A 25,655-nucleotide genomic window follows, 5' to 3' on the forward strand; every position below is an offset into this window, starting at 1 on the left:
ACACACACACACACACACACACACACACACACACACACACACACCCTGATTGTTTTTCTTGTGTAAATAATGTCCTGAGTTAAACAGGTTGGTTGGCATAAGGCATCCTTGTATGAGAAAGTCACTATAGAACATTGTTCCAGATCGGCCATATCCCAGAGAGGGTTAAAGATGTTCAGAACACAGAGCCTCCTCAAGCAGCTTATACGGAGCTTTGCTGGGGGTGTGTGTGCACTAACCCTTCTTCATTTCACAGCAACTTGCATTTCACAAGTCAGAAGAGAGAGGAAAAGAGAATGACATGCCAACCAAGCTCCTTCCGCAGGGGTGAGAGGCATCTCTAGGCTTACCCTTGCCAGGGGGCCTCCACCCTCCAGCTGCATATGATTTTGAGCAAGGGGAAGACAAGGAGTGGAAGAGAAAGAAACTATCTCCTCTAGGGCACATGAAACTTCAGAAAGAAAGAAACCACAAAAAGGGAAGAACTTCTCTCTCTCTCCTCTCCCACCCACATATGCATTTGGTGCTAAGTGCTCCCAGCTCTTCCTCTGGACTCCAGAGATTCTTATGAGGACCCCAAGAGTTCACCGAGGTGAAATCTACACCAGAAGAAAGGGGTGGGGACCGCGTGAGGAGCCAGGTGGGAGTACGTGACTGAGGACTTTGGGAGACTGGAGACCGTCCCAGGACCAGCAAAGTAAAACTAGGTGGAAGCAAGTTAAGGAGGTAGAGTCAGCCGTGACACACCCATTCTAACTCAGATGAGCACTTGCAAGGTATGGTGGCAGCTTGGCCTCACGCCATGGCACTGGACTTGGAGGGACATGCAGCCAGAATGAAGCCGGCTGTGGGTCACCAGCCCATCTGGATCATTCTTGGTCACCTGACAGTGGGGATCTGTGTGACTCGAAGTGCTGCCGGCTTGGGCAGAATCTCAGCAGCTGGGAACCAGACCTGGGGAGGCCAGGGAAGGCAGTGTGAGACCCAGAGCAAGCGCAGAGGGTATGAAAGTTGTGGGCAGCTCTGCTAGAAATCTAAAAACCAAGGGCGCCTGCGTGGCTCGGTCTGTTGAGTAACCAACTCTTGATTTCAGCTCAATGATAATTTCATGGTTGGTGAGTTTGAGCCCCGAGTTGGGCTCTCTGCTGTCAGTGCAGAGCCCACATCAGATGGTCTATCCTCCTTTCTGCCCCTCGCCCATTCGTTCTTCTCTCTCTCTCTCTCAAAAATAAAATAAACATTAAAATAAACAAATAACTGTGACACCTGGGTGGCTCAGTCGGGTAAGCATCAGACCGGCTCAGGTCATGATCTCACAGTTCATGAGCTTAAGCCCCATGTCTGGCTCTCTGCTCTCAGAACAGAGCCCATTTCGGGTGCTCTGTCCCTTCTCTCTTTCTCCCTCCCCTCTCTCTCAAAAATAAATAAGCATTAAAAATGTTTTAGATAATAAAATAAAGTAAAATAATATTTAAAAAAAAGAAATCTAAAAACCAAGGTCTTTGGGGGTGGCTGACTGGCTCAGTCAGTAGAGCACAGGATTCAATCTCAGGGTTGGGAGTTTGAGCTCCACATGAAGTGTGGAACCTAGTACTTAAAAAAGCTAAAAATAAATAAAATAAAAACCAAAGCTTTTTGTGAATTTAAGTTGTAGGAAAAGAGGGAGATGAGTGAGAAATGAGATGGAAACTGGAAGGAAGACACGAGCTGGAGGGGCGGAAGGCACAGCCCTTGGGGGAGACAGAGCTGCTGAAGGCTGGGTCTCCCCACGCCCCTGTCTGGCTCCGCCCCCCCGCCCCACTACTGAGATCAGCAGCAGGTCCGGGAAGACCTCCCTTCTCAGAAAGAAGCTGGGGCTGAGGAAAACAGCGAAGTTGAAGTTCTGAATAAATGTGCTCTGCATCTTTGCATCAGAGGAGAAAAGGCAGAGGGAAGGAGATAAACAGGGCTATGTTCAAAATAAGAATTAATTGGCAGATTGCCGCAGTAAGAAGGTCCAGAGTCAGGGATATCAGACGGTACCAAACTCCACAATACCAAGAGTTGAGGCAGACAGAGACCATCTGCATTCCAGGCCAGATAATCAGGTATCAGCTGGGACACAAAAGTTGGAAAAGTATTCTCTTTTCGCTCACTGCTTGTAGCCAAAGCTCTAGTTAAAACTAAATGCAAAATCTTGCAGCTGGCAGTAGCGATCCTTACTGATCTCTATCAGCAGAAAACGAAGAATCCGTCAAGGGTCTGACTCAGAAAGCTCATAAGCCAGAGGGAAAGAAGAGAAGCCGTCCGCTGCAGAAGGGGAGATTCACAGAGAACTCAAGAAAGAGAGGGTGAATAGGGTGGAAATAGATTATGTAGCAATCTGTTGGATCCCCATGTGGGGGGACAGGAAGCCTATGATACTAGGCCTTTCCTTTTTGATGCATTAGGATTTCTTTCCTGAGACAGGAATTGCAAATAACAAACCTGGAGCTTGGTGTACTTCAGAGATCTCAGAAAGAGAAACAAACCCAGGAAGATCACTAAGTAACTCCTATCATAAGAGGTCCTGAAAGCCATGCGGCTCCCATGGGACACTCCCTGTGAGTTCTGGGGGTCTGCGCTCACTGTGCCCTTCACCTTTATCCTCTGGAAGAGACGTGCCTACGGCTGAATTAGCTGCCAGTGGGCCGCCACCTGGGTAACCTATGAATTGACAGGAAAAATGAACCCTCTGGTCTTCACGCAAAGATAATTTCTTTGATGGAAAGTTGCCAGAATGTCTCCCGAGTCTCACACCCACTGAAGACCGACCACCCAACCCTCCTCGACGGCGGTCACGACAGGGACAGCTCCACTTCAGCATTAATCAAACAGATTTTTCTGGAGGTCAACAGAGGGCTGTGTGTGGACCACCACCTGGGCCCAGGGTCCATTTTCCTTCCATATCTGCCTCTAATTTTGGCCCCTGAGGTCTCATTAACAAAGATGGGCCCAACATCTCTCACCTTCTGCAGGGGGGCTGGTTTGGCTGGTGCTGGTGCAAAAAAAGTCCTATCTTTATCAGGAATATCCGTCATTAATCAACACATGAAAGACTTCCTTCCACCTTCGCAAAGGTGGACCCAGACACTCCCAACCTTTCCTCCGGATCAGCTTACATCTCCTAACTAAAGGAAACCTTAGAAACCTAGACCTTTTTGCTGTAAAAGTACCTTCTTTCTAGGCCCTAATTACTTGAGATTACCTACTTTTCTCTCTACAAAATACGCACAGCCTTTGGGTTCTAGAGAGAAGTGCGCCAGCCCACCCTCCAGATGCTACCCCTGCGCCCCACAGCCTCCGGCCTGAGGTTATGAATGGACTGTTGGGAAAGTCAATGTGCTTCAAAATGCAATGTGACTAGGACTTTGGTACTTAGATTGAACACTATTTTAGAACTTAGTGCTATTGTTCAAGGATCTTTTGGAACCAAATGATTCAAATCTGATAGATATTTGATTTGCTATGAAGGCCACCCTTACACTATGACTTCCCATTTTCTCCATTCTCCGCAAACCTATTTTATGTATTATTAGTGTAGTCTATTTAGTTAACGTAGTTTACGCAACTGAAATGAATTTTTAGTATATGTTGAATATAATACTTTCACATAAATTTGCTTAAAAATAAAATACAGGTATAATTATCATGACTCTTTGCTAATCTAGTACTTTTGCTCATTTGTACTTTGAATAAACGTAGCCAGCTGATCAATAGTCAAAACACCCAACGTGGTCATGGGTGAATTATTGCCTAGGAAATAAGCTGTGACTGAAATATCAGTCAACTAAACTCAGACCCATGATGTAATGCCAAATAGTACACTCTTTGATTTATAAGTCATATAGAAAATCACTAGCATAATTATTTTATCAGTATTTGCTTTCAGTCATGACAGTGAAAATTATCAGACTATTTTATCCTAAGGCACCCCTTCATCTATATAAAATTAGAAGTCAACACAGACTCTCAAAATCTGCCTTAGTTGATGTGGGATTGCAAATTGGAGCTACATTGGCTCCACCTCCTTCTCATCTCATAGCACAGGATCCCAAGCACCCCAGGGCTCTACCGAGCTCAATCTGGAAATTTCTAGATTGCAGCATAATAGCAAAAAGGCCAAGGTCATGTGCCATGGCAGCCATTTACAAACACAAAACACTATATAAGATAGGATGGACACAGAGTTGATTTTTAAGAGAAAGAAGTTATTTTTATCACTACCAACACTCCTGCAAGTGTGTACCTACATTACAAACAAGAAAGGTGAGTATGCACACTCTCTCCAAGTCACAAGTACGCACTGCACTCTTGGGTCAATGGAACCATGTTAAGCCATTAAGAACACTTCATCTTGTTTAAGCAGAGCTAGTAAGTACCTGTTAATGGTATTATTAATGAGACTGAGACACGTGTATGGAGTCCGTCCAGAAGGCTCTTGGGCCACTCCAGGCCCAAGCTTCCACGTCTCTCTGGTGTTAGAACAGAGTCCAGATGGACATTCAGCAAACAACTGTCTAATAGCACAGCGCCTTCTTGCTGTGACTTGTCAAGAGTTTTTGCAGCTTCCTATCGTGAAAGCTTCCTTGTGATTCTTTATTCCTCAAGATTACACTCTGCCTTTCTTTCTCCTATTCTTTCATCTTCCATCCCAGACTGTATGGGACTCAAGTTTAGAACTAGGATTTACATGTAAATATGAAGTGGTAGGCAACGACTTAGTGGCCAAAAGTTGCCTCCAATTGTTAATTAATTATTAATATTATGTTCCTCTAGAGAAAGGGTTTTTTTAATATTTCAAAAACCTGAGATGAACCGCTCTCTTTATAATCCTCTCCACCATCCTCATGTCTGACCCCAACACCACCGCCAACCCCATTACAAAGAGATCGCTTCACCTCTGGCTTCGAGAGAAAATCAAAGCCACAGGGAGGAGCTGCCTCAAACTCCTGCCACTGACCTTGCAAACCCACCAGAATCTACACATCCCTTTCCTCCTTCCCCTTCTCCCATGGAAGCGGGACCCCTGGTCCCCTCACCTGGGCCCCAGATTCTCCCTCCCGCCTCCTCCGATCTTGACTCCCTCAGCATCTCCTCCTCCTGCCCACACTCACTCTGCTGTCTCCTTCCAGCAGCCTTCACCATGCTCCAGCATCCCCTGAGCTGTGGAGCACCCCAGCTGCTGCTCTGTCTTCTGCTTTCCTTCATGGTCAAATTGCCTCCTACCCTGGAGGACCAAGAGTGCCCTAAAATGTCACCAACAGTTCTTTGTTACTAAATACAATAGACACCTTCGGCTTTTCAAAAGTATCTAAACATTTGCAAAATCATTCCTATTTAAAAAACAACAAGCAAACTTCGATTCAGTCAACAAGTGTTTATTGAGTTCTTCCTAGTGCTGGGAACTGAGGATGCAGCAGGAAACGGGTGTTGGTGATCATGAAAGTTACATTAGGAGCAGAAGGACAGCCAAGCAGTAAACAAGCAAATAAATGAACACGACACTTCCTGAGGGTGATAAGTGCTGAGAAGACAAACACAACTAACAAAACTAAAGTGATCGGATAGAGAGTAACTATGGAAACCACAGTGAGTTTCCAAGGGAAACCTCTCTGAGATGATATTTGAGCTGAAGTCGCCAGTGCAAAGGCCTTGGCCCAGAGCATCACAGCAGTGGGCACAGCAAGAACAGAGACCCTAAAGAGGTCAAGCACTTAGTAGCTATGACAACATGTTGTTTACGGAAAGAAGATAGGAAAATGTGGTCTTGCTGGGGGTGGGGGGGGCTTCTGAATCGCATGTGGGGTGGGCCAGACCTGGAAGGGCAGTGAGTCTTATACCCCAGGGGCTGGGCCATGGCTCCAGCTCCCCTCCACTGGCCTCCTAATAGAAAAGCATTGGAGGAGTTGAGCTTGGATCTATTACCTGTATTGCACACCCTTCAGTCCCAGCTCTAAAGCCAACAAAGAAATCAGCCAAGCTTGGGCTTAAACGAGCTGGGATAGCTACTAGAGAGACCCCGTTGGAGCCTCAAGAGAATGAGCTCGCTCCAACCCCTCTCCTTCCATCCCCCACCTCTGAGGTGAGTAGGGAAAGTGATCCAAGAGAGGCTCCTTCAAGGCCGCTGCTGGGCAAATGGTGGAGCCCTAAATCAAGGTCAGGACCCTGAAGGGAGTCTATTAGTGTGCAGTCGTCTCTCATAATCAGCTTCAGTGGTCAGGGTCTCCAGGGGGCATGGAATTGAAATGAGACTTGGAGGGTCTCTCTAGTATTTGTGCCTGGGAAAGAAAATGAGAGCCCAAAGCCAAGTTTCCCAACAAATACACAAACACACAAACCAACCCACAGAAAAGCAAGATGATCTGAAAATCCTCCATTTAACCCAAGGGGGGCAACCCCTACCAAGTGTGTGTGTGTGTGTGTGTGTGTGTGTGTGTGTGTGTGTGTGTGTAGGGAATGTGATCTAACCAAGTCAGGGGATTATTTCCTTGTCCCTGATGGAGATCCCATACTTGAGGTCAAAGTTCTTTCCATGAGAGTGAGAGCAAATCCGAGATGAGAAGTCAACCCCTAACCCTACCCCATTATAATTAAGTTCAGACTTACACATATCATGGATAACCTCCCACATCGGGAGAGAAGTCTTGGACTGCTTACCTACCCTAACTTCCTCTCCTCTCCCACACTTAATTCTCCTCCCCTATTTTTCCTGATCCCACTATAGTACACGGAGGCACCAGCCAGGGTCAGGATAGAGGGATTCAGCCCTCTCCAGGAATTTGGGGCACTGTGGCCTGGAAATAGCAACTCTCTGAGTAGCCCTTCTGGTCTGATGAATGGCCCTGGGGCCACCGCTGGTGCTCTGAGGTGAGAGTGCAGCGTCCTGGCATCAGAGGGCCCCTCTCAGCAGCCTGGTCTCTGGGAGCCTTCGGGAGAGGGGCAGCGGGCAAGGCATTGAGGAGCCCAGATAACTTCCCAAGGTTACAACTAATTAAAACAATTACTTCTGGGTCTGGGACTGTCCAGATGAGTTGGACAAGGCTCTATAGCAGTGGCTTAGAGCATTTGTTTTCACCCTGGCAGGAACCAGAAGACGTTCACAGATCCCTGTGTGAGGTTGGAGTTGGGGCCTGGAGGGTGGGAGGGACCTACTGCCTCACAATGTTACCCTCAGCTCTGACACAGCACATGGGCTGCGTCTGACGTGTGGCCTTGGACAACTCCTACCCTCCCCGGGAGTTTCCTTGCACGTCTGGTCCATCTGCTGGCCTACCATCTTACTCAAAAGAACTTGCATCTTCCCCAGAGCTGCCTGTGTCTCTGACTGTGTGCTAGCACAGGGAACTGAGTAAGAGGTCAAATGGGAACCCAGAGGCATAGGGGAAGAGAGGAACCAAGCAGAGGATTAATTACAAAGAAGAAGGTCAAGGATCAAAAGTCTGATCAGGCAACAGATGCCGGAGAGGGAGGAGAACAGACATGGGACAGTGGAAGGCCTGGCACTTGACCACCTTGATCTAAGACCTTGAAAGCCTGTGCATGTTCTCAGGAGAAGAGACCGCAGCTGAGACCAAAGAAGCCGTGCACTGAGCTCTGGAGCCCAAGGGGCACGGCTGGGACCCACCAACTGGAGCACGACACGCAGAGATGCCCCCTCTCACCTCCAGGCAGGCTGCCCGGCGGCCCCCACACTCGGGGGACTGCGGGCATCAGCAGTTGCCGCACAAGCAGGTGTCTGCCCCTGCATCATATCAGAAGCCAGAAAACTTGCCCAGGGGCACGTGGGTCAAGAAGCAGCGAGTCCAGGTGCTGAGGTGGTCCATTCGCTTGAAACTGCGCCCTCACTTCTTCCGTGGGGTCGGCTTGCTCCTCCTTTTCAATCTGGTTTACAAAGAGAAACAACATCCACAGTGTTGCTAAGCGATGAACAAACACTCTCTCTTTGCTCAGTTAACATAATTGTGAATTTGCAGACTACCTTTGGGGTTATTATTCTTCTGGGAAATCTAATCTTGGAATCCCTTTTCTCAATGTCCCAATTCTGGTTGTATCTGGCCAAACAATATAATTTTTTTCCTGGCCTGATCCAGGAAAAAGATATTCTTTTGAAGTTCTTCTATTTTTGTGTATAATAATTGTTGCTTTTCTGTTTAGTCATTTCAGATAATTTAAAAACAAATAAAACCATAAAGAAAATCAAGCACTCCACTCCTAAAAAAATAAAACAATCTAGTTTTTCTGGCCATAGACATAAAGAAATGAATGTATACATATATACACTCAGGGTATATGAACTCACATTATGAAATTGTGATCATATTGACATGCTCCTATTTTGATGGGGAACAGACTGTGTTCAAAGAGATGAACACCACCAGTAAAAACAGGTGCAACTGGGAGGCTCAGTCCATTAAGCATCCAACTCTTGATCTGGGCTCAGGTCTTGTGGGAGGCTTGGGATCAAGCCCCATAGCAGGCTCTGTGCTGACAGCTCAGAGTCTGCTTGGGTTGTCTCTCTCCCTCTTTTCCCATCTCCTGTTTATGCTCTCTCTCTCTCTCAAATATAAAGAAATAAATAAACTTAAACACACACAGACACACACACACTATAAATATGTGGCCCTGGACAATTGCTCACAGACTTGCTCTCCAACTGAAGGACTGCATTATATTAACCACAATTGATTTAGACAGCAGAACTCTATGTGGCCACCTTGGAAATGAAGCCATGTCAAATAATTTCAAAACATCATCAAAATTCTTAATTTCAAAACACAAACGAGGATTAAAAAAGCCCATCAACATACATGCATTAGGAATGTACCATACTTTTACATCGAAAACGAAGCTTATGAGAAACAGAGCTTTTCCTATAATTGGAGGGGGGGGGCTAAAAATTAAAAATAAAGTTCATATTCAGGTGTTAGCAATAACATTTTTCAAAACTCCAAATTACATATCAAGCCAACAAGGCTGGATACGAGAAAAATATATGAAGAAGTACTTTGCTGAAACTTGTAAAGTGAATTGTAGCCTGAGAAGGTCGGAATGCATCCCTTGACATTTGAGAAGAGAATCTCCTTACATTTGCTGGTTGCTTCCAGGACCTCCAGACGCAGGACTGCCCGTTCCTATTAGACCTCCCCATAAATGATGCCAGACACAAACCCTGGGTGCTGGCACTCATATGGAAGCCCACAGATCCCTGGCATCACCCTGGGCAAGGAGCACTGCAGTCAGCCACGGTGGCATCATAGATGGTGTGAGCAACTGAGTTTGCATTTAGTACTCCACTGGCAAAGGCAGCCACACGGATGCCCCTGGGAATGCCCAGTTTGTGCAGCAACAGCCCCTGAACTCCAGTTCAACCAGAGGAAGCAATGGAGTTAGGGAGGATCTGCTAGTGGCCAAGATTAAATGACACAATGTATCTACTCAATGACGGTTCTAATGACATCAACTCACCTAGGAGATGATGAACTAAGCCCTTGATGATGATAACTAATGAGGAAGATAACACCCTCATTTTACAGGTGGGAAAATATAGCTTTAAAAGAATAACTTTGACAGGAGAGCTCAGACTCCAACCCACAGATCAGAGTCCTTGCCCTTCTCACTGTGCCAGAATGACAGCTAGGGAGTATTTATAGGCCTTATTCACTCAGTAAGATCAGCCAAGCCCTGAGTCAGACTCAGGCACACTCCAGTAAGAGGGATGCACCCTCTTGTGTCTGAAATGTAGCAGTGGAAATGCCAGATGAGCCGCGGCAGGAGGTGGCCATCTGATCAGCAAGTGTGAAGTCTCTTAGGTCACAGGGCTATGTGGAGGCTCCCTAGCACTGACAATAATGATGACTCTGCAGACACAGGAGGAGGATTCTTTGCCTACATGACGTACTCTGCACATCATCCCCATTGACCAATTCAAAATAGGAAAAGAACAGGTAATTATTACATAAAAATAAACCTTATATAAAATGCCCTAGTCATCTTCTTGTAGCACAGCTTTGAAGAATGTAAAGTATAAAGACTGTCCACACAGCTGAGCATCTGATTTGGGCTCTAACCCCTTTGAGTAATCCAGAATGCCAATTTGGCAAGGACTTAGTCTTGTTAAAATGTTTCTCTAAGAAGAAAATGTTCTAAGTGAAATAGTAGTTTAAACCACACAGAAATTAGGTGTACATATTGAAAAGGAAAAAAAAAAAAGAACTACCTCAATCCACAGACAACATGATTGTCAGTGTAGAAAATCCTACAGTCTACCCCAGAAAAATCCTATACCAAGCGAGTTTAGCAAGATCACAAGATACATGATCAATATACAAAAATCAATAATATTTTATATACTGGCAATGAACAATTGAAAATTAAAATAGAAAGATACTATTTTAATAGTACCTAATAGCATAAAATGCTTCATTATAAAGCAAACAAAATATGTACAAGATCTGTATGCTGAAAATGCAAAACAAAAAGGACCTAAATGAATAGAGTGATATACTATGTTCATGGATTCAATATTGTTACAGTTCTCACCAGGTTGATTTATAAACTCAATACAATCCCATTCAATTCTACCAGGACATAGTATTTTAAAGGACTCAGTGACCCTAGAGGAACTAGAATAGTCACAACCAATTTCAAAAATAAAGAACAATGTTGAAGAATTCACACTAAACTGATTTCAGAATTTACTATAATGCTACAGTAATCAAGCTGGTAAAGGAAAGATACATAGATTAACAGAACAGAATAAAAAGTCCAGAAATAAATTCACACATTATAGTCAACTGATTGTTTACAAAATTGCAAAAGTCATATAGTGGAGAATCTTTTCAAAAAATGGTGTTGGAATAATTGAATATTCATTTGTAAAAAAAATTGAACTTCAATCCATACTTCACACCACTTACAAAATATTAACTCAAAATGTACAATGATGTAAATGTAAACTTCAAGTTTTAGATTTCTAAAAAACATAGGAAAAAGTCTTTGTGATTTTGTTAGGCAAAAAATTCTTACATACAATACAAGAAGCATGATCAATAAAAGAAAAAAAATGATAAACTGTACTTTATAAAAATCTAAAACTTTAGTTCTCCAAAAGACACTGTTATGAAAATGAGAAAGCAAGCCACAGATTGGGAAAAAATATTTGCAAAGTATATATTTGATAAATACATATACATTAATCCAGATATATATTTTTTTAAGTTCCAAAACACGATAACAAGAAAATAACAACCCACTTTCCACAATGGGCAAAAAACTGAACATGCACTTGACCAGTAAATAAAGATCACCCATCTTTGGTGGATGATATAGGTTCCTTTAAAGATGTTCAACCTCATTAGTCATTAAGAAAATACAAAGTTAGAACAACGAGATAGCACTGCACACCTACTGGAATGGATAAAATTTTAAAAGCTGACAATACCAAGTGCTGACAATCATGGAGAGCATCCCACATTGCTAATGGGGATACAAACTAGTGCAACCCCTTAGGAAAACAATTTAGCCAATAACATACGGTCCAGCAATACCAGTTCTAGGTATTTACTCAAGAGAAAAGAAAATTTACACTCACATGAATGCTTACAGCAGGTTTATTCATAATCATCAAAAACCGGAAGTAACCTAAATACGCTTCAACTGGTAAATGGAAAACTATGATAGGTACATGCATATAATGAATACTACCCAATAACAGAAATGGAAAAAAATGCTGATGTGGGCAACACCATGATTCAATCTCAAATGCTTTATACTAAATCAAAGAAGCCAGACTCAAGAGGGTACATATTCTATGATTCCATTTATATGACATTTTAGACTTTTAAGACAAAACTGTAGGGACAGAAAACAGATCGGTGGCTGTCAGGGGCTTGGGGATTGACTGCAAAGAGGAAGTATGAAAGAAATTTGGGGGAGAGGGTGATGAAAATACTCAACCTCTTGATTGGGATGGTGGTTACATAATAGTGTGCATAGAACTGTTTGCTGAAAAGGTCAAATTCTACATGCAAATTAGATTTCAATAAATTTATGTAGGATACGTGTGGGGGGGTGTATTGCACATATACACATGACACTTTGGGGACCCACGGCTTCCTTCTTTATCTGAATGCAGGTAACTGAACTCTGACTGCTCAAAAGCTAACATTTAACAAGCTAAATGATACTTTGAACATAATCCTGCTTGTACCCAACAGCCACTGCCCTGCTATGTGTTATTTTCCAGTGAGACTCAGCTGCCTGGAAACCACCATGGTGAAGACAGATGGCTGGATTCATCCAAAGTTAGAGTTTTTCCAAAAATATGAGACAGATACTCAGAGGGTGGGGGGGGGGGTAGGGTATTTTCGAAAGAGATTAAAATGTTGAGCCATGGCTTCTAATTTGGAGAGGGAGGAAAGGGAAGAAAGGAGTCTGAATAGACATTTTTTCGGAGAAGACAGAAGATGACCACCAGGTACATGAAAAGATGTTTAACATCACTAATCATCAGAGAAATGCAAATCAAAACCACATGAGGTATCACCCACACCTGGTAGAAAGGTTGTTATCGAAAAAACTGGATATGACAAATGTCGGTAAAGATGCAAAGAATAGGCAACTTTGTGTACTGTTGGTGGGAATGTAAATTGGCACAGCCACTATGGAAAACAGCATGGAGCTTCCTCAAAACATTAAAAATAAACCTACAATATGATCCAACAATTTCATTTCCGGGTATTCACCCAAAGAAAATGAAAACATTAACTCAAAGAGCTATATGCACATCCATATTCATTGCAGTATTATTTATAATATTCAAGATATGGAAACAACCTAAGTGTTCCTCAATGGATAAGTGGATAAAGAAATTGGGATTTGCATACACAATCGAATATCATTCAGTCATAAGGAAGAATGATTGCCATTTGCAACAATATGGGTATTCCTTAAAGGTATTGCACTAGGGAATAAGTCAGACAGAGAAAGACAAACACCAAGCTCGTAGATAAAGAGACAGATGGGTAGTTGCCAGCGGTGGAGGTTAGGGAGCAGGGGGCAGGAGAAATGAGTGAACTTGGGTTCTTTTTAGTTTAATACATTGAATAATTTATAATACAATACAGTAAATATAAAAATCAGACTACCAAGAGAGAAAAATAGGGGGTCTGGTGAATGGAGGAGGAAAAACAAGAGCCAAGCATGAGGAGTGCCTGGTGCAGTTTAAGAAGACATTAGGCAAAGCAAGCTGGAAGAAAAGCAGACTTGACGTGGAGTTGGATGTTGCTGCTGGCGATCCTGATGCGGGCACTTGTTTCCCTACTTGGAGAATAAACTCCATAAGAACCAAAGACTCCTATGCAGCTCCACGGACCCCAGCCCCGCCGGCCCTCAGCACTTCCCCCGCCTGCTCTCTGGTACCCAAATCTCTAACCTTCTCACCCACCCCAGCTCTCTCACCCTTGGGTGGACTTGCCTTCATCTTAATGCCCACTAATAGGTCTCAGTCCTTTCCAAAACCAAATGGCTTGTCCTGCTCCCGTCAAAGGCCAGTCCCTCCACACATACTGTGTGGGAGCCTCACCCTACTAACACTCTCCACTCCCCACACTTGTTTCCAGTCTCACTCTCATCTCCACACCCCTTCCCCCTGACCCTTACTTAGAAATAAAATATAGAAGTAACATTGGCAGCCATTTGTCAGAGGGGAAATTTGGAACGTAAGATGGTGCTTAGGTTTTCAATGGATGTGGCTGCTGGGATAGTAACGTTTGGGTCTACACACCTGGGAAGCAGGCAGATGCCCCTCCCTGACAGTCTGAACCTGAACCCCAGAACTTGGGTCTGTCGGTGAACCCGCTCAGACCCTCGGCGTAATTGCTCTGGGTCAGCGCTCTTTGGAAGGAAGTCCTAGCTTGTCAAGTATGTAAGAATTTACAATTGGATTGTTGTTTGGCAGTCCTGATAATTCCAAACAAACTTGAAACTATAGTATTATAGACAGACAGGTAGATAGATAGACAGATATATAGATAGATAGATAGACAGACAGATAGGTAGGTAGATAGCTATGGAGATAGAGGTATGGATCTCTCTTCTTCTGTGTCAGGGGGAAGCAGGGTGGCTTCCACTCTCTCACCAATGTAACCAGCATGTAGTCATTCAGGAAGCGGCGCCCTGCCACGTCTAGCCCAGGACAGTGCATGGTCAATAAAACACCAAACCTGCTTCCTTCAATGTGAGACTCAAAGCTAAAGCACTCTGTCTCTGAAAGACCAAATTCTGGGGAGAACCGAGAGCTACCTAGCACCATTACCCTCTAGCAACACAGTTATCTTTCCTGGGCTTTGATTTCACCACCTGCCGAAGTGAAACAAGAGAGTGAAAAAGCGGCCAGGGGAGGAGAAGGACCAGGCAGGTAGGACCCCTGAATGTGGGCTGGGGATGGGGGCAGCCGAGCTCTGGGCCATTCCTGGAGGGAAGGGCAGCAGCGTCAAGGGAGGGACCACTCAGAAATCTCGGCTGAGCAGCTGGACCAGGGACGAACGTCATTGGCATTGGTGCCCTAGGCTGGAAAACACACATGGAGAGGGACCAGTCCTCCAAGCTTCCGGTGCGCAGGGCCCAATCTGGCACAAGACATTCAGTGAAAGACTGAGTCACAGGCACACATGGCACTGTGTGAAAGGTGTGCGCCTGGCCCCAGTCACTCACAGGCCACAGTGGCTTTCAGAAAACCGCAGCTCCCCACAAAGCAGAGCCCTGAGGAGCCAAAAGAGCCTGGGCCCCGGAAACTTGCATGAACCCTAAAGGCAAGGGGGTCCTGTGAATCCCACAATCTTGAGGAACTGAGAGAAGAATAAATTAAGAGGGAGACGCCAGGCTTTCCTCCCATCAGGTCAGAGAGTGTTCGGTCGGGCTGCAAGGAATGACACCAATCACATCCTAAGACTCGAATATTCTCTGGTTTTTAAGATCTAGCCAAGGGAGGTACTAAGGATCCAAAAGGCCTTTGTCCCTATTTATTTAACCTTTAAGGGACAGAACTCAGGAATGGCACCATTTCAGAAAGCAAGTCTGCTTCAGAAAATCTTTTTTGACCCTTTCTTTAAGTGCAATTTAGTAGCTCTGCTTAAGAGTGAAAATTGTTGTTTTCGCATTAAACACTGGGAACTCCCACCCCTTTGACTCGGGGTAGCCACTGAGCATCAGCAGAGGGAATACAGCTGTGGGGAAGCAACGGCTCAGGGCGTCGTCTGGGGAATCTGAGAAGGAAGCAGGAGTGTCTCAGGACATGGTGCGTCCTGGGTGTCACAGACACTGTGAGCTGAGGCCTTTGGGTCCCCATCCCAGTTGAGCGACCAGCTGACGAGTCAAGGACAGCTCGACACCCACTGAGAACAGTTAACTGAGCGACTCAAATCACACCAGCATCAGGATGTCTCCTAGCTGGGCATGGACAGGGGAACTTGGCCTTCACGGTCTTCCATCTCCTGTCCGTGTCCTGCCCGGACCCCCAGCCACCCAAGCAGCCGCCTAACTCACTGCGAGTGGCAGCTTGAAGCCACCCCCACAGATGACGTGCCTTGTATCGAATCCGCTCCTCTACCTCTCACGCCTCCTAACCACGGCCGTAAATCACAACTTACCTGGCCGGGCCCCCTGGACGCGGGCCCCTTGGGAGGCCGTGATCAGCGACGAGGTGACCTGGCATACAACGTCCTTTTCCAGAGTTACACACTGGCAGCCTCGCGCCTCCCGCACAAATTAACCTCACCTGACCTTGCATCTTTTTCATGCTCTCGCTTTTAGTGCCATGCATGTGGCCCCCTCCACGTGTCTTTACCGCACATCACAGATAAGGAGGGTCATTTATTTATGGATGGTTTCGGTCCGTGCTTCCCAAAGAGGGGTCTGCACACCAGCAGAGTCACTATGCTGCCTGTTGGACGTGTGTATCTCCAGACCTCACGCATCACCCAAGGAACTGGACTCTCTGGGGGCGTCTTTAATACGCTCCTCATGTGATTCTTCTGCTTAGGAAATCGGTAAACAGCAAGGGACACGCACACACCGTAACGGGCTCTGCAGCGTAAGTACGAGAATCTCAACAACAGTCAGCACCCACCACGAGCCTACAAAGCAGCTCCATTTCCAGATGTTAAAAGGATGAAAACAATTGGCCTGCCATGTGTGTGGGCAGGGAGTGTGCAAGAAACCTCTGTGCCCTCCACTCAATTTGGCGCGACCCTAAAACTGCTCAAAAAATGAAGTCTATTAAAAAAAAAAAAAAGCTGACCCGCCCAAGATGAGACAGACAAATACATCTCTGGCTCACCTTCTCCTTTTTACCTTCTACTTACCCTAGACTAACCTCCGCTGTGAAGCCCCAGATGGGCTGGCCCTGCTCCAGGCTCCCATGGCCCCAGCGTACTTACTGATCACGACAATACTAAGGTATGTACGTCCTACACTGTGACCATCTACTCCCTTGGTCCATCCTGGCGAGTCACAACCTGACTTTTCACGGCCGTATGCCCACCCCCCGCCATGATACACGGAACTCTGGGGAATGCTATCAAGGTTGTTGGATGACCGAATGACTGAATGAATGAATGATGTCGCCACTGAGATTGACAGCAGCAGAAGTGTGTCAGGAGGACGGGGGATGGACCGGCTGAACCTCTCCTTTTCTGCACATGCTCAGATATCCCTGGAGTCGCCCTGTCTCTGGGGCACAGCGATGGAGGGCCCCATGTACATGCTCTGTTTCTAAGGTGGATACTGAGTTGATAAAGTAATCAATCCTCTCAGACAAAAGAAGCAATGCCACTGTCCCTTGAGGTACTACCCCGCAGCTCTGTGAGGAAAACAGAAGCCACACTAGGTATTTCAAACATGGGGATTTAATGCAGGGAATTGACACAGGTGTGGTAAGGCCAAGAGAGGGCCATGAGGTAACCCAGACGTTAGTAAACACAGGCGGCAGCTACTAACCTGCGGGCTGGGGCAACAAAAGGGAAGAGATGGTGTTACCAGAACCTAGAAGCTTTGGCGGGGGACCCCCCGCGGCTGGGGCCTGGCCCTCTTTGGGGGCTGCTGCGCGGCGGCTGCTTGGCCTTCTGAGGGGGGCGCTGCTTGGCTGGCGGTGGCCGGACCTCTGGGCGGGGGCGTGGTGGACGCTCGGACCTCGGAGGGGACCGTGGCTTGGCAGGTGCTCTGACCACCGCGGGGGGTGCCGCTGGCTGTGGCTTGGGCCTCTGAGGGGATCTTGCCCGGCGGCTGGTGCTGAGGGGGCCAAAAGAAGCTGGAGGCTGCAGCCATGGCTCTCTTCTGCTGCTTAAGGGAAGCTGACAGGAGCTGGAAACAGGGGGCCGGCCCCGCCCCCCCCCCCCCACTTTCGGTGGCCCTCGCCCTCGGCCGCCTGCAGAGCCTGAGCCTGAGCGGCCCCCAGGGCACGTGGCGCCCAGCAGGTGCCGCGGGGCGCACAGCCACTCACCTGGTCTTCTGGCAGGCACAGCAGATCCAGTCCTCTTCCTTCTTCTGGTAGAAGCAGCCGCTCCTACAGATGCTGTACTTGCGGTCCACGATCTCTCGTTTGGAGTTGAGGAAGGTGAACGGCGGGCAGCAGTGTATGCTAAAGTGCTCCGAAAACTTCTGGTTCTTGGAGAGTCTGGGGCCCTCCTTCACCGTTTTCTGACTCATCTCACTGGACGTCGGTGATGCGAGGGGAGCGGGTGGGGAGACAGAAACCGCTCATCAGGCCGGGAGATTCGGACTCTGGGAGCCTGCTGTTCCCGGAGTCCAAAATTCCCCTTCAGCCTTGTCCTCCACCCTGAATCTGAAAGATCAACTTCTGACCCAGCTCTAATGAAAGGGATTAAGGGCTTATTCATTTTTATGTGCCTACTTTTAAATCTTGTTTTCTGAAAATGGACACTTTTTTACATATGTGTCAGTGACCGATTTAGGATAGGAATAATACTGCAAAACCAAACATACCTGTGGAAAAATAATATTCTAGGTTTCGGAAAGCACTATTCTTTAAACCAATGATAATGGGGTGTCTGGGTGGCTCAGTCGTTTAAGCCTCTGACTTCAGCTCAGGTCATGATCTCACGTTGGTAGGTTCGAGCCCCGCATCAGGCTCTGTGCTGACAGCTCAGAGCCTGGAGCCTGCTTTGGACTCTGTGTCTCCCTCTCTCTCTGACTCTCCCTGCTCATGCTCTTTCACTCTCTGTCTCAAAAATAAATAAAACATTTAAAAATTTTTAAATAATGATAATAATAATAGGTTGGTACTCAAACTGCGGTTACTATTCATACAAAAAATCCTGCGCGGTCATGAAAAGGAACAATCGACCTGTTTGCATCTCACAAACACAATGTTGGACCTAAAAAAGCTGAACACAAAGGAATGCCAGCTGTATGGTTCCATTTACATGAGGTTCAGAAACAGCAGAGCTAGTGCAAGGTGCTAGGAATCAGCATCGCTATGTTTGGAGAAGGCGAGGCCTGGCTAGGAAGGGGCATCAGAGAGCCTCAAGACCCGTGGGTCGTGAGCTGAGAGGGTACGTCTTGCGTGCACAATTTCAGTGAGATCTGCACGTAAGTTTTGTGCATCCTACTGTTTACTTCGGTTAAAAAGAACGAGGAGAAGGAGGAAGACAGGGAGGAGGTGGAATCAAAGAGGAACTGGAGTCTTGGAAAAAACTCCCAAAGAGGGGTAAAAAATTAATTACTGCAACATCCTTTTGAGGAATGTGACGAATGCAGTGACAGTCCCAGCAAACACAACAGTGTAGCACACGGAGCACGTAACTATGAATCAATGAGTCGACAAATACACACTGGCGACATGCATGTATTAGACACGGAGAAGGTCCTTGCTGCCAACAAGCCCAGGATCAAGTTAGACACACTTGAATTATCTGAAGACAGAACCGCTGATCTGGGGTTTAAGGATGAACACATTAGCAACAACGAAGTTACTCTGAGGCCATATTTCCATTGTTGTGGCTTTTCATGAGGCTTCTTCTGCAAAAAGAAGTGAGGGCTGGGGCGCCTGGGGGTCAGACTTCAGCTCAGGTCATGATCTCACGGTTCATGGGTTCAAGCCTTGCATCGGGCTCTGTGCTGACAGCTCAGAGCCTGCAACCTGCTTCGGATTCTGGGTCTCCCTCTCTCTCTGCCCCTCTCCCACTTGTACTCTGTGTCTTTCTCTCTCAAAAAATAAATAAGTAAATAAACATTAAGAAATGAGGGCTGAGGAGCAAGCTGAGTGCAGTTAAGAATATAAAATACCTCTTTTTTTTTTTGCATCTCGGTTTGAATGGTCCAAACCACATGTTACACTTATTAGGTTTGTTGCCCACGTTCTTTCCTGGTGTTTCGCCTGCCGTTATCATGCAAACATTAACTTTGCGTAATTTTCTTAGTTCTTCACCATTCCATCAGCCTCTCTACATAGTCAGGTGTATCCCGTTGTAAAAGAGAAGTCCTCCTCGACCCCACTTTCACATCTATGTTCCGGTCTAGAGCCCCTCCTCTCTATCCGCAAAGTTCTTGAAAAACTATCAACGCACTCATCTCCATTCCTACACCTCCTCCTCAGCTACTCCAGTCCGGCTTGTGCTCCTTTCCTCCCAAAGAGAAATGGACTCCCTAGGCCCCCAGACGTTGTGTTTTGTCATCCCTCCCTCCATCCAACAGCTTCCTTTCCTGTCACACCGCATTCTCCTAGTGTCCCTCCTCTATCTCCAGCCCCCCTTTATCCTTTGGATAAAGGTTCATCTGCTTTTATCCAAGACTTTAAATGTTACAGTTCTTTGAGGTACAGTAAACACGAAGTGATTTATGACTTATGATTATGATTCAACCATTCAGTTCAGCACTTAGCATGTACTCAGGTCAGGCCGTCACAGGGCTCAGTTGCTCACGGACACAGAGTTGAATCAGGCTTGGTTCAGTCCTCAAAAAAGTTATTCACAGGCTGGGGAGACAGGCAAGGATGCACATGGGGTGTTGATGGTCGCAAAACCCACTTATCGAGCCCAAATACATACAGACCCTAAAGGAGCTAAGGGGATGGGTCAGATCAACATCCCGCTGCCACTGAGCTCACAGGGTAGCGTCGGCAGGTGGGGCACAAAGCAAGCATGCCCTGCGCCAGGAGAATGTGTGGCTGATGTGGTCTGGAGGGCCCACTGCAGAGGGGTGACGTGCCTGGCCGAGGAAGCAGGTAAAACATCACGGGGAGAAACACCCCATCACGGTGCAGTGTGGGAGAGAGGAGGGCGGCCAGGTGCAGGTGGTGAGCACTATCATGCCATCGGCCCGTCACAGGTCTAAACGGGTGAGAGTGAGCGGGGTCATCTCATCGTCTGGAATGCTGTGAGTGTAAGGCAGTCGGGACATTCAGGTGGAAGGTGGGCGTCCAAAACCCAAGAGCTGCGGCCACCATCTTGAGAGCCTTTGACCTCTGCAAGAGGCAGGGCCTTGGGAACGGAAGTGATGAGTAGGGCCCAGCGAGGAGCCAGGCCAGGGAGGGCTCCGGGAGGGGTGGGGGGCCTGCCTGCACACTTTGGGGAGGAGGGCAAGGGAAGAAGGACCGGCAGGGGCGGCCAGACCAGCGGGAGGAGTAGCAGCCTCTTAGAAGAGAAATTTCCAAACTTGCGGACGAGATGGTCAGCCGTTCCCAAAGAAACCCTGAGTGCTAACAGGCATTTTTAGAACAATGAGAACTGAAGTTGATTTTAGGGTCTGATTCATTGTAAAATCCTTAAAGATCTGCCAAATCCTCACCCAAATCCTACGCAATGTGGCAAAAAGTTCAGCTCAAGTCTGAAAATAATGAAACACCCAAGGCTAACCCGTGAGTCATTTCTTGATGCTCCCAGCACATGGAAACGATGTGACCCCGCTTTTCACAGCCAACCCAGACACCCCCCAGTTCCTCCAGCTTTCTGGGATCCTCTGTTCCCAAACGGGTCAGGCACTCATCACAAATAGCAGAAAATCTAGCGCTTGCCCCAAACTTTTACGAATGACTGGCCCGGGGTAAGAGGGAGATTTAAAGTCTCCTGACTCTGAATTCCTGCTCTGACTGAGTTCTCAATTCCTACCCACCTGACGGGAGGCCTGGCCCGCTCCATGCCTGCCCAGACCCGCACCCAGCCATTCCTTCCCCCAGGACATCAAGGGAATTTCTCAAATTCTCATTCCAGACTTTTCTCTCCCTCTGCTGTGCCCCACCATGCCCAGCAGGGGGCAGCCTCACCTCCTGCTACCCCCTGTGTGTGGCTCCCTAAGGGAAGAGGGTTCTCTTCCTTGGCACCCTGACACTTTTCTAGGGCCGCCTGCTGAAACTCCATCCCCACTTCCCTTAGAATAATGTTTACAGGCTGTGGAAAGACTTTGGCTCCAATTTCTCCTGGTAGTGGAAATAACACGGTTTAGTTGGGGTATGTGATTAGTTGCACGCATGCACTGCCTCTCCAGCTGCGCCCAGCATGCCCCGGTCCAGGAAGGTGGAGTTCCACCCTCGAAGCAAGAGCAGGACACAGGCGAGTCATCCTTTCCCAGCCGTCCAGGCTTACGACTACACTAGTCCTAACCACACATAGCAGCACTCACGCTTACTGAGCCCTTGTGTGGTGGTTGTTTCTACACTTCACCTCCTTGTATCACGTGCACGACCACCGACAAACTCAAGACAGAGAAGCTGAAACACATGACCAACTTCATAAAGCCCGAAAGAGGCAGACGGGGGATAGAAACCCGTGTCTGTGTGATTCAACATCCCAGTCCTCCGACCGGTCCAGCACTGGGCCCCGCTGTGCTCAACCCTCTCTCCCCACAAGCGTGGCCCTTGGGGGCTGGGAACGGACCCGAGAACGGGATACGGCTGCATAGAAGCAAAGGTCTACGTCTGAGGGTGAGAAGACAGTAATTGGGGAAACAGCTCACTGAAGAAGGACGGCTAGAGAATGCGCTTGGGGACGTCACACAGTGTGGTGGCCTAGACCTCCCTAAAGAGGCGCATGGCGGGGCACGGGAAGGTGAACTCCCAGGAGCCTGAAGGCAAAGGGACCCATGGGTTCTTCCTCTGTTCCTCCCCAGTCAGCCCTTAATGGGTTTTAAAATCTACATTTACTATTGAAAACTAGAAAGCTTGGGGGCGCCTGGGTGGCTCAGGTCATGATCTCGTGGTTGTGGGTTCGAGCCCCGTGTCAGGCTCTATACTGACAGCTCAGAGCCTGGAGCCTGCTTCACATTCTGTGTCTCCCTCTCTCTCTGACCCTCCCCTGCTCATGTTGTCTCTCTCTCTCTCTCTCTCTCTCTCCCTCAAAAACAAATAAAACATTAAAAAATTTTTTTTGAATATTAGAAAACTTGGATGGACAAAAATAACAAAAAGTCCTAAATTTGTATCCCATAGTTAACCACTTACAAAATATTTGAACATTTTTTCTTTGATAATATTTACATATAAATATATAGTTAATAAAAAGCAGGACCATACCTTACATACTCTTCAGATCTATATCCTTGAAAAATCATCCACTTTAAGTTTTATAGATAAACCCATTACTTATAGTATTCTTATGCTTTTTAAATCTGGGATAAAGTTTATAGTTACAGCCCCCATTTATAGTTCATATCATTTATTTTCATCTTGTCTCATTTTTCTTGATTCATCTTGCCAGTGGTTTTCCTATTTTATTATTCTTTGCAAAAACAAGCTCTTGGTTTTCTTGCTTGTCTTTGCTTTTTTTTTCTAGTTCATTAATTTCTGTAGGCATTTTTATTTTCTTCAATTTTTTTTTTAGATTTATGTTCTTGGGAGGTTTTTGTCTATATATATTTTTTAAGTTTATTTATTTTAAATAATCCCTACACCCATGATGGGGCTCAAACTCACAACCCTGAGATCAAGAGTCACACACTTTTCTGACTGAGCCCACCAGGCACCTCTCTATTCCTTTTTTTCTTTTAATGTTTTTTTATTTATTTTTGAGAGACAGAGAGAGATGGTGCGAGCAGGGCAGGGTCAGAGAGAGAGGGAGACCCAGAATCTGAAGCAGGCTCCAGGCTCTGAGCTAGCTGTCAGCACAGAGCCTGATGCAGGGCTCACACCCACCAACCGTGAGATCATGACCTGAGCCGAAGCCGGAGGCTTAACTGACTGAGCCCCCCAGGCGCCCCACCCCTCTCTATTCTTGAGTCAAACATTTCTCACGTATGCTTTTATGGCCACAACTTTTCCAATAAGAACAACCTTCGCAGGATGCCCTAAGTATTATGGTAAGCCATTTTCACTTCATTTTAAATATGACTGAGTTCCTTGATTCATCCATGACCTTTAAAAATCTGTCCCAAAATTTCCAAGTGTGCATTGACTTCTCATTTTAATGCATTCTAATCAGGGAAAGTGGTCTGTGTGATAATGACTTTCATAATTGTTGAGATTTGTTCTATGACCTCGTTCATAGACAGTATTTTTAAATGCTCCACGTGTCCTTGAAAAGACTGCGATTTCCAGAACACTCTGGACTTCTCTATTGTTGGGCACGGCAGCCATCTTGAGTTATGGCTCAGCCCCACGAGGAAGCCACGTGGGGGAGGAAAAGACTGGAGGAGCCTGAGCCCGAGGCCCGTGTCAGGAGCTACCCTTCCAGGCCCGACTCTTGAACACTGAGCACCTTTTACATGACAGACGCACAAACTTGCACCTCCTGTACACCACTATCACTTCCGTTACAGGCAAGCAAATACAGTTCAAATTAATATGCTCAGCGCCCTCATCTAAAAGAGGGTGTCTTAGTCCATGTGGGCGACTATAACAAAATACTATAAAACTGGGCAGTTTATAAATCCACTGTATTTTCTTTCTGCCCAGTACCCACTCTTCCCTTCAATAAGAAACCTAGGTTTTGTTTGGCGCCCTTATGTGTAGAGTTAAATACATACAACTGTGTGATGCATTCTGGTCAAAGAGATATAGACAAAGTCCGTGAAGAACCCGGCGTTTCTTTAATAATAGGCTTTATTCAAAAAGGGACTGTCCCCTGCTGTGTTCATTCAGCCCAACGCAGCTGTCTCCGGCTCCCAAGAGGGAAGATTGTTTCAAGCCTTTGGACCTCGGTCCACAGGGCTCCTTCCCCTGCTTCCTACCTGCCCAACACTTAGACAGCCAAACACCTTCATCATCTTTGCTCAAAGGCAAGTCGCTTCTTCTAATCTTTCCAGAGCCTGCCCTTCCCCCAAAGAGAAATGATCGCTTCTCCCTCTTTCAAACCCCAACCTTGTGTGCGATACATAATTTTAAGGAAGCATCTGGAAGCTTTATGTTACGCCTACTGCTTCACTACCTCTTTACATTTTCTGTCCTTGGCGCCTGGTTGAGTGCCTGATTCTGAACAGGTGTTCAGTCGATACTTGATTAAAATGAAAGACTGAATAAGGACGCTTCTCACAAGCGCTGCCTGTCCCCCCTCCACCCCTGATGCTCTTCAGCAGTCCCCCGCAGGGACCTCCGCTCAGGCAGCAGAATCTGTCCCGTGAGAAGGGCAACACAGGAAGGGACCTTTCCACCTGACCCTGAAAGTTATAAAACTGGGCTCTTTAGAAAAAACATTCAAAAAGACTCTGTGAACCCGCCACGTCTTTTCTTAATTCATGCAAATTAATTAGCACGCTTTAGTCAACACATTTAATTACACATTTTAGAGATGGCCCTGACATCTCTCTATAACCAACAGCTGTATTTAAACACAGCTTCACTACCCTCTAAGGAGACCGCAGGTGGCTGGTAAGAGCCTAAACGTAAAATGGATTTTCTCGGATGGAGCCAGAGTGCATTATGCTGAGCAAAATAAGTCAATCAGAGAGAGACAAATACCATATGATTTCACTCCTGTGTGGAACTTAAGAACAAAACAGATGAACACATGGGAAGGTGGAGGGGAAGAGAAGAACGAGGAACAAACCCCAGGAGACTCTTAGTGATAGAGAACAAGCTGAGGGCTGATGGCGGGGAGGGGGAGGATGGGCTAGATGGGTGATGGGGACAAAGAGGACACTTGTTGAGATGCGCACTGGGTGTTGCACACAAGTGATGAATCACCGAAGTTTACTCCTGAAACCAAGACTGTGCTGTATGTTAACTAAAATTGAAATTTAAAAAGTAAATTTAAAAAATAAAATTGATTTTGGGGGCGCCTGGGTGGCTCAGTCGGTTAAGCATCTGACTTCAGCTCAGGTCACAATCTCACAGTCTGTGGGTTCGAGCCCCGCGTCTGGCTCTGTGCTGACAGCTAGCTCAGAGCCTCCTTTGGATTCTGCGTCTCCCTCTCTTCTGCCCCTCCCCTGCTCATGCTCTGTTTTTCTCTCTCTCTTAAAAAAAAAAAGAAACATTTTAGAAAATTTAATGTTTAAAAAATAAATAAAATGGGTTTTCTTCCTTCCATCCATCCTCCCTTTCTACCATGTTTTCTTAAAAGAGAATTCTAGTTATTTAGTAGACGTGGAACGCGGCCCTTGTCCTGGGTAGTCCTCTGGCAAGGACAGACAATGCGAGGGGTGAGCAGACGTGTTGCAGGTGCACACTCCTCACATCCACGTGGGAGCACGGG

The 25,655-nt window shown here is 46.5% G+C and overlaps 1 protein-coding gene across 9 annotated transcripts in view; it reads right to left on the reverse strand.

The window, feature by feature from the left end:
- Positions 1-25,655, reverse strand: part of MOBP (myelin associated oligodendrocyte basic protein) — a 45,420-nt gene that overhangs the window by 2,590 nt on the left and 17,175 nt on the right. For 4 of the 9 annotated variants that reach the window (XR_003908980.1, XR_003908979.1, XR_003908982.1 and 1 more), the window contains exons 3-5: positions 17,519-17,728; positions 17,056-17,355; positions 7,683-7,902 (exon numbers count right to left, since the gene is read on the reverse strand). Coding sequence is in view for 3 of the 9 variants with exons in the window: in XM_029940502.1 (XP_029796362.1) it covers positions 17,052-17,355; positions 17,519-17,724 (510 nt within the window). In the remaining 6 variants the exon portion in view is untranslated. Of the gene's footprint in view, positions 1-5,135; positions 5,268-7,682; positions 7,903-16,907; positions 17,356-17,518; positions 17,729-25,655 lie in introns of those variants that run through there. The other 5 variants (XM_029940502.1, XM_029940501.1, XR_003908983.1 and 2 more) reach the window with 4 other exon arrangements.

This window comes from Suricata suricatta, chromosome 5 (genome assembly GCF_006229205.1).
Source record: "Suricata suricatta isolate VVHF042 chromosome 5, meerkat_22Aug2017_6uvM2_HiC, whole genome shotgun sequence".
Taxonomy (NCBI): Eukaryota; Metazoa; Chordata; class Mammalia; order Carnivora; family Herpestidae; genus Suricata; species Suricata suricatta.